At 34.5% G+C, this 9,999-nt stretch overlaps 1 protein-coding gene across 1 annotated transcript in view; it reads right to left on the bottom strand.

The window, feature by feature from the left end:
• Positions 1–4,365: 4,365 nt before the first annotated feature.
• The window catches only part of LOC148944800 (ribosome biogenesis protein BRX1 homolog), a 51,324-nt gene continuing 45,690 nt past the window's right edge, over positions 4,366–9,999 (bottom strand). Inside the window, exon 7 of the mRNA XM_089100684.1 lies at positions 4,366–4,628. Within this exon, the coding sequence (XP_088956810.1) occupies positions 4,380–4,628 (249 nt within the window). The 3' untranslated portion in view covers positions 4,366–4,379. The remainder of the gene's footprint in view (positions 4,629–9,999) is intronic.

Raw genomic sequence — 9,999 nt, 5'->3', positions numbered from 1 at the left:
GTTTTAATCTATAATGTTAAGGGCTGAATTAAACCAGGTCACCTCAGTATTGAAATTTTATTTTAAGTGATATAAACCCCTTTAGATTTTCTACTGAAATTCATGGAGTGTCCCAATTGTCCCATTTGCTTGGATGTTTCTTTGGACCCTCTCCAGTGCAAACTATGTAGCCATGCTTTTTGTGGCAGATGTATTAAGAAATGGCTAAAAGAACAACATACCTGTCCCATTGATCGAGGAAATTTTGCTAATTGAAGATATGATCAAGATCAGATGCACAGCCCTACATTCGGCTGCTAGGATAGGAAATTTGGACTTTTGCCAACAATTAGTTTCAATGGGTGCCAACGTTGAAGCTTTAGATTCCTGCCATAGAACAGCCTTATATTATGCTGTGACTGGGAATCAAATAGCTATGGCTAGATATTTGTTAAAGAACAAATATCTTCGAATATATATTAAATTTTAATATATTAAATATGTTAAAAATATTAATATATTAAAAACATATAAAACTTTACATCGTAAATACTTCAAACTTCTTAGGACATCCAGTAGCATGCAATACTGTTTGTGTAAGTTGTATTTTATTTAGCCTAAGAAACAAATAAATTATACACAAAGCCTATATTGCAGCCATTTTAATAAACATTTTAGCTTCCTCTTTCCACTTTATTCATGGTAACTTTCAGCGGTTGTGGGCGTTTACCCGCCCCCCCCCCCTCCCGTGGAAAATAAGCCTTTCCAAATTTGGGAATTTTATTTGAGTTTTGTTTTTTATTTTCCGTAGGGGGAAGGAATTTTGGTACTTGTGTATTATACGCCACTCACTCAACTTTACGCTGTCGAAAGCTCTAGAACAAACCGGTTTCTTCGTTCTAGAAAGGAAGCTGTTAAGAAATTTGGACTTTATTAGTGGCAAAACAGATTTGGAAGTTTCTGTAATTATGTATTTAGTAAGGTGGTGCAATAAGTTCTCTATTTTTTTAAATTTAGAGGGGAGTTTTTCGAACATGCAAATGGTTTACCTATGGGGGCTCCCCTATCTCCATTATTAGTTAATATTTTTGTGGAAAATATTGGAACAATTGCTTTAGATTCATATTTTTAAAACTTATTTTTGGTGCGGTATATGGATAACATAATTTCAGTAGGGGATTATGGGGAGGAGGAATTAAAAGGATTTTTAGAACATCTTAATTGCTTGGGGGGGGGGGGGATTTAAAGTTTACTATTGAATTAGAAGGAGATGGGAAACTTTCTTTTCTTGATATTCTTCTGTTGAAAAATGATATTAGTCTGGATTTTATAATTCACAGAAAACCGACAAATAACAATAGATTTTGTCTTATAGTTCCGGTCATGCTCGCCAAGTAAAAATTGGTTTGATCATTTCCCTAACTGACCGGATCTTCAGTATTTGCTCTCCAAAATTTTTTGAGGAGGAGTTGTCTTTTCTAAGAAAGATACTAATAAGCAACATGTATCCAGAATGGTTAATTAACCAGACTTTTTCAAAAAGAAGAAAAAGGTTTCTAGAGATTTCTAAGGAGGTCTTGGAAACATCTCGGGAGAAGGATGTTTTTTGTTCCTTACTATATGTACCCGGGCTAAGTGAGAAACTCAAAAATTTTACAGATTAATGGTCTAAAGGTAGCTTTAAAGAGTAGTAATACTTTGGGTAGTTTTCTAAATTCTGGGAAGGATCTAACTTCATTGGGGCAACTAAGTGGGGTCTATCAGATCCCATGTACTTGTGGAAGCTCATATGTGGGACGTACTAACCAGAATTTGGAAACGAGACTGTTACATCATAATGATTCTATTTCTTCGGCTTTAAAGCAAGATTCTAAGTCTGAAGATTTTACTTCAGCCCTTTCAGAACATATATTCAATTTTCCAGGCCATTTTATTTTGTTCGATAATGTCTCTTTGATTTCTAGGAATCGGGGTTTAAAGCAAAATTTTCGTGAAACTCTTGAAATAAAGAAAATCTTATTCAAGAACATTGCTTTGAATCGGGACACAGGTGAATTTGGGCTACATTCAATCTACGATAATTTATTAAAATCTGACAGAGTAAAGTTCAATTCACCCAATGTAGTTGACCTCTGTCCAAGTGTTGTATCATTGAACGCTAATGAACCGAATCCAAGAAGGTCAAAGAGGCTAGCTTCCGCCTTTGCTTTGAAAAGAATTAGAGATTTAAACAATATTTAGTTTTATTGATTTCGTATACAAACTTTTGTTTTAAATTGTTTTAGTTTAATTTTACTACTGATGACGGTCACTGTATATGTGACCGAAATATCTGGTATTTTTGTGAATTTCTATCACTGTTATCATCATCACAGTCTATTAAAAGGATGTTATCCCTATTTGAACTTTTATTTATCGTCATGGAAAGCCAGTGTCGTCTCCGAAATTATCTGAGACAACCCAAGTGACAGAATAGATGGGAAATATATATAATTTGGGCTATATATTTGCACGTAAGAAGGGGGGGGGGGGGGGTAAAGTATTTGGACAGTTTGAAGTCAGAAAACAAATCTTACTTCATAACATAATTCAGATAAATTGTACCTAACACATTTTGGATGCAGACCCGCTATACTTTACCTCCCCCCCTCTCCCTAATGTACATATATATAGCCCAAATTTGTTTCTAAAGTAATGAAGAAACTAACGAAGAAACTGGTTTGTTCTCGAGTTTTAGACATCGTAAACTTAAGTGAGTGGCGTATAACACACAAGACCGAATTTTTTCATGGAGAGAGATGGATTTCCCGGTATCATTTAAAAACGATCAGAAATTAATTAAAAAAAGTAAGATTATCAACTGAAAGTAAGAAACAACATCAAAACTTAAAATGAAAATAAATTATTACGTATATAAGAGGAGCCCTTTTCACAAGACCTTGTTCTTTATGCTAAAGTTTGACTTTTTGTCCTAATTCTTTAAGAACGATTCCTGAAACACAATGACCGTTTAAGTAGAATAATAAGCTTTATTTTAAAATTCCAAAAAAAACTTTAGCGTAAAGAGCGAGGTCTTGAGGAGGAGGGAACCCCTTTCATCTACGTATTAATTTCTGTTTGTTTTAAGGTTTGGTATTGCTCCTTACTTTCAGTTGAAAAACTGTTTTTTTTTAAATTTTAATTTCTGATCGTTTTTAAATAATACCGGGAAATCCATCTCTATGAAAAAATCCGGTACTTGTGTATTATACGCCAGTCACTTACAATGTGTACAACTCGAGAACAAACCGGTTTCTTCGTTACTTTAGAAAAAAATTTGGGCTATATTGCACATTAGGGGGGGGGGAGGTATAGTGGGTCTGCATGCCAAATGTGTTAGGTACAATTACTCTGCATATTATAATGTAAGGATTGTTTTCTGACTTCAACCTGTCCAAATACTTTACCCTCCCCCCCTTGTGTGCAAATATATAGCTCAAATTATATATTCCCCATCTATTCTGTCACTTGGGTTGTCTCACGCTAAGCTGAAAGAAACGAACGAAGAAACCGGTTTGTTCTCGAGTTTTACACTGCGTAGACTCGAATGAGTGGCGTATAATACAAAAGCAGGGTTGCCACCGTCAGTAGGATTTTACTAGATCTAGTAAAAAAATCGATGCTTGATGGTGCGCGTGCGGCGTAGCCGCACGCGCAAAAAATTTTTTTGAGCATTTACTAAGAACAGATGCGATCTAGTAAATTTTTTCTCTCCGAATTAGTAAATTCTTCCAGGTCAGGGTGGCAACCCTGTACAAAAGTGCCTAAATTCCTTCCCCCTACGGAAAAAAAACTCAAATAAAAATACTCAAATTTGGAGCCTTATTTTCCATGGGGGGAGGGGGGGTGGGTGTAAACGCCAACCGCCCTTCCATAGCTGCTTTCAAAGCTCTATAAATACTTAGCAAAACAGGAAAAATATTTGTTAAGACCGATCTCAGTCATGGTCCATTGACAATGAGGTTTCACTGATACCGAGATTTAGCTAGCGTTAATTTAAACCAATCATAATTTTTCCGCCAATCAAATCACATGAATAATCTGATTGGGTCAAGTTAGCGCTAGCTAAAATCTCAGTATTAGTTAAATCTCACGAAACCGATACCGGATTTTTACTGGATGAAAAAAAAGAAAGAAAAAAGGCTATGCCCTGATGGATTGAATAAAAGAGATAAAATTTTTTACACTTATACTACCCCTGAAGATGAAAGCTCAGCAGCCATTTTAGTAGCACAGATTAGGGTAGCATTCCTCCCTCTCCCCAAAGCTCTGGATTTTTTTAAAGGAGTTTCTACAACTTATTATATTCTATATTTTCTGAAACACTAAGGAATAAACTTCGTTCCATAAAAATTATTTATTTATTCTGCCATTTCTTCCACTTTAAAATCAGCCACTTTCTTTGTCTTCTTTTTCTTCATCTTCTTCTTTGACTGCTTTTCATCTTCAATCTGAGAATCAGTGCTTTCCATTGGCTCTTCATCAAACACTTCAGCTAATTCATCTGGCTTCATGAGTGGCCCATCCTGTTTGCGGATATCATAGGAAATCTTCTGATCAATTTTATTTTTGTATTTTAATCCCGCGGATTTTCTCATCTCTCGCCGATGCTGCAAAACAACGAGATATTGGATAACAGTTTAGCCAAACGTGACAAACAAGAAAAAGTATAAACCGTACAATGAGAAGATAAAGGTATAAGCACCTCAGAGGGAAAGAAAGAAAGAGAGAGAGAGAGAGATAGAGAGGGAGAGGGAGAAAGAGAGATGGTAATAATTAATAAGCACGACAGAGGGAAAGAAAGATACATAGAGCGATGTTAATAATTATAAACTAAAAGCACTGACACAATGGATTTTATAGCTTTGCTTGTAAGTTAGATAATATATCTATCAGCGACTCTACAAGGGAATGGTCGAAGCAATAACAGTTACACAATGTTCTCAGCCTCTTTTTTCATGCGTTTATTTAAACACAATTCGTGAAGTGGCCCTTTTAATTTTTAGTACCTAACTACCCATAGATGAATTCGGTTCAGGTCTATAACTCTGCCACACTACCACTAACATTTCCCCAAGAACTTTGGATTCCAGTTCTTAGCTTGGGATATTGGAAAGAGTGGATATTAATTCAAAAAGTACATTAAGTACATGAAAGCTTTTTTCCAAAGGTTGCCACAGTGGCAACCTTGGTTCATCACCACATCTCCCCCTCCCATTTAATCTCTCGCCATTTTCATAATGAAATCCTGCACTTTATGGCAATTCATACGAGAGAAATTACCTCCAAATGCCTCAATTTTTCAGGCATTAAATCAAAGTTATGTGAACTTTTTCAAATGTGATAACTTGCCTCACCATTTCACCTATCATCACCATTTGTCCTATGGTAGCGCAGTGGGTTTGACACGACCTTGGTGATACGGAACCCAGAGATCAAACCCTGCTTTAACAACTCACTGCAGGACCGACACAGGGATCTCAGCAGTCAAGAAGCGTCATTAATCCTATTACTTACTTACCATTACCATTAAAAATGAAACAGCTTTTCATGTGAAATGAAAAAAAATTACAAGCCATTTTCCAGAATAAGACGAACAGAATAAACGAAGCGATAACGCATTTTTTGAACTCTTCAAGACCATTAAAATGTCTCTGATGAAAAGTAAAAGTTATAAAACTATCCGTTTGTTAGTTTTTATAATTAGCTAAATTTAATATACTCTCTCTTTTTGTTATTAAATAAATTTAATTGACTAAGAAAGTGGGCGGATCAAATACAATTATATTTCATTAATATATGCCATCAACATACAGTAATTATAAATATTTTTGTTTTGTATTATAATTAATAATTATCCATCCAAATATTAATTAATTTTGCTTAAATATGCCATGGACACACATTTATTCGAAAATTTGTAACTTCAGGGATCTAAATTTAAAAATATGATTGACAACTGATTTTCTCAAAAATATTTCTTAAATAGATCTTTCCACAGATTTCAACTTGCATTTGCAGGTGGACTTTAAATGAAAGTTGACAATGAAATAATTATTTTTTTTATTGTTATAAAAAGGCAATAATTGATATAAAAAAGAATACTTAAGTTTCACGGAACTTCTTTTATTCTTTAATATCATTACCATCCTCCTTGAAATATCGGCTAAAATAAAAATTTGTAGAAATGGCGGAAGTATTGATGAATTAAATACCAGATACTACTACTCATACTACAAATGTGTCTTTAAGATGTGTCTAACAAGAAGCCACCTAGAGCCAAGGCCGTACCCAGGAATTTTTTCGGAGGGGGTTTTACTCAAAGATTTTTTTCGGGGGGGGGGGATTACACAAAAAAACCTAAAAAAACGCATACAAAATAGTTTTATATCCATTTTTTTTAAATTTTTACGAGTAAAAAAAAAACGCATTTGGGGAGGGTTTCAAACCCCCCTAACCCCCCCCCCCCTCTGGGTACGGCCTTGCCTAGAGCCAACACAGGTGCGCACACTCCTCTTCCACGCCAATACAGAAAGGATAGCTTCTATCTCTCTTATTCAATATTTCACCTCTTCTAAGGACTGACAGCCCTTACCTTGAGACCGCCTCTAGTTTCTCATGCTTATCCAGTTTGTATATCTAGCCTGTTTTATTTAGTCACCATTGATCATCCACCGAAATTAATATAGCCCATATTAACTATTTAATTGGTTTACATGTTTAAGGATATTTTTGTTTTGAAAAATAATGCAGGTGCAATCAGGGAGGTGAATTCACGAAAATGTGGGTGTGGTGGGGGGGGGGGTTGAAGGAGAGGCAGGTGTGATATTTGAACTTTATAGTCTATTCAAAAATAACTATAGACAGGGCTCTTTAATAACTAAAGTTCTATTATCCGTGAGGATACGTGTATGTATGATGTAAAGGTTTCTGTAGCGTTTTACGGACAAAGCGCCAATTCAAAACTGGTGTTCCTCTGCTGTGCTGAAAAACTTTTGCCAATAATCCAGTTGTTGTGGAGCTTACCCCGTCCTTATATTTGCTTATGGGTCTTTTTAGTTTTGAGCTATGGTGAATATAGGCAGCTCCTTTTTTGTATTTTTGGCAATTCTTCTTTTGGTAGCCTTATATGAAGTCATGAAAAATACTGCCAAGTTGAATTTCTTATTCAAACAAAAGTATTTTTGATATCAACATTTCCGTCACCTTGAACTTTCATATAGTCACAAAGCATCAGCTCATCCATTTTCGCAGAATCATTTATTTAATAAACGTCGGTAACTCTCCGTTTATGTCCATGAATGCAACATAAGAAATTACGAATACCCCTGCGCCATCTATTCTTAAGATAAGTAACTGCGATGTAGATTGATAGGTATCACTCACGAAGATGGGATCTGGATGGAAGTCATCCATTCATATGAGCCTGTGTTTTGGTGCTGGATTTGTATTCATCGAAAGTATGCTTATGCTTCCATTCCCCCTCACTCCCGTCTCTTGTTGAACTTGACGAAAAGATCTAGTTCAACTCTGCCTCAAGGTCAGAATCAAACAGGATGGAGAAATTATCGTTTTTGTTGAAAAAATGGTTGCTTTCACAAGGACAGGAGGCGAACACAAGTTCAACTCATGCGAGAACATATGTCAGATATTGAAAGTACTAAGTTCAAGTTTCGATAATTACTTTCGATACAAGAATCACAAAGATTTACCCAACAATCACAAGTACATATATCTCAGCTCTCGCAAAAACATATAAAAGAAAATAATTGATATGATACGAGAAAAGGAAAACAAAAGGAAGAAAAAAAAACAACAAAATATCGAAAATTTCCTTAGTTTAAAAAATAAGTGAAGTGACATAAAATATAGCACAAACAAGAAATGTATAAGGAACTAAATCAAAGATTAGGAAAGATTAAAAGAAAAAAAATTAATTAAAGACACACAATAGACTCATGTTTTCTGAAATATGTCGTTAAAAATTTTCAGTCAATTAATTAAGTATTGTCATAATTAACAACTTTAAAGACCAATGCACAAGACTGTATCCAGGGGGGGGTAGAAGGTTTGCCCCCCCCTAAGGTTTGTCCGACTCGTAAAAACACAACAAAAATGAACATAAACAAATTTTTCATGTATTTTTCATGTTTTTTTACCTCCCCCCCCCAAAAAAAAAACTTTTACAACCCCCTCCCCCACCCCGAAAAAATCCTGGATACGGCTCTGCCAATTCATATTTACAGTCTTCAAAATCAACGAAAGTAAAATCAAACTCCTTCGCCTTAATCCTCTCAAAAGAGATTTTGTGTCTTTCTTCACCATTTCTGTATGCATCTTCACACAAAACACATACATAAACACTATTCTTTTGTAAGAAAAAATCTTTTGGCTGTGACCTTGAAGGTTGTCAGATGACTTGCATTTCGAATCGCAACCGGTATTATATCCCATAGGCAGGGAGAAAAATTTCTTATTACAAAAAAAGCTCTAGTCGTTTTTTTTTAAATTGATGTACTAGATTCGATGCTCCTCGTGTATCATGACTTTGGAGATCACTATTAATGGCAAAAAATATTTTCACAAGAAGAGGAAAGCAAATTATTAAGATATTTATTCGTGGAAATACTAACTTGATAATCTCTAGTTTTTGAAATATCACCAAGTTGATTCTTAACATAACATTCGTTAATATTTTGAGTAATGAATATTTTAGATGACAAAAACTTAACAGCTTTATTTTGAATTTTCTGAATTTTTTTATAACACAGCACAAAATTACTTGCCCATATAGAGCAACCATAGGAAATATACGGGTGGAAAATAGCAAAATAAAGTTGTCTAATAATTTTCTTAAAAACCAAGTTTTTAACTCGACAAAGCACACCCAAAGATCCCGACAATTGTGAACCTGATATGAGAGTCTTTTCGATGATGGGTTTTCATCTATCATAAAACCTAAATACTTCGGTACCCTTACTCTTTTTTTTTATTACCACTTATAATTAGTTCTGAATTAGATTCAATACTAGATGCCCGAGAAAATAAAATGTAATTAGTTTTGGTATAATTTATTGTCAAAAGATTATAAACTCAATCAATGCCTTTCTCATTTTATCAAAAAGTAGATCAACCGATGGCACAGCAACTATAAAAGAGTATCATCTGCAAAAAGGATTATACCAGCCTCTGACAAATAATACTTAATTCGATCGATAAAAATTAAAAATAAAAAAGGACCAAGTATAGACCCTTGGGGTACTCCACATATTATCCCATTGGCTACAGAAGTTGAATACCCATTCACCACGATTTTATCCAGCTCAAGTAATAATTTTTTATGGTCAATTGTGCCAAAGGCTTTCTTTAAATCTAGAAATAAGGCAGCTGGAATCAAACCTAATTCGTACGCCTCATTTACCCAATCCACAAGTTTGATTGCAACCATTTCAGTTGATAGCCTTTTCCTGAAGCCAAATTGAGTGTTTACGAATATTTATTTTTTTTTTAAATGTAATACTTTAGCCTAGATCCAATTACCTTTTCATATATTTTAGAAAAAAAAAGGGATAACAGAAATGGGTCTTTCATTTTAATGGTCATATTTCTTACCACATTTATGTAATGGTATTATCTTAGCGACCTTCAAAGCTTCCGGGAAAATCCCCTTTTCCATTGATTTATTAATCAAATGACATAGAATTGGTGTTATAACTGACTGAACCGATTTTGCAATCTTCTGGGTAATCCCATCTACACCACTTGAATTCAAATGCATACCATTGATAATTTTTCCCATTTCATTTGTATCACAAGGATTATAAGTCATTTGAATATTAACCAAAGCTTCAGATTGAACTATTTTGGGAACCTATTTCCGAGAATCTTCACATAGTTTTGCACCCTCACTACAGAAATATTTACATAAATGATTTGCTATATCATTCGGAGTTATCAAATTTCCCCTTTCAGTTTGTAGTT

The sequence above is a fragment of the Artemia sp. Qi Xiang Cuo genome, chromosome 14 (genome assembly GCF_049724085.1).
Source record: "Artemia sp. Qi Xiang Cuo chromosome 14, ASM4972408v1, whole genome shotgun sequence".
Classification (NCBI taxonomy): domain Eukaryota; kingdom Metazoa; phylum Arthropoda; class Branchiopoda; order Anostraca; family Artemiidae; genus Artemia; species Artemia sp. Qi Xiang Cuo.
The sequence above is the reverse complement of the archived record's forward strand: the minus strand, read 5'-3'. Positions and strand labels throughout refer to the sequence as shown.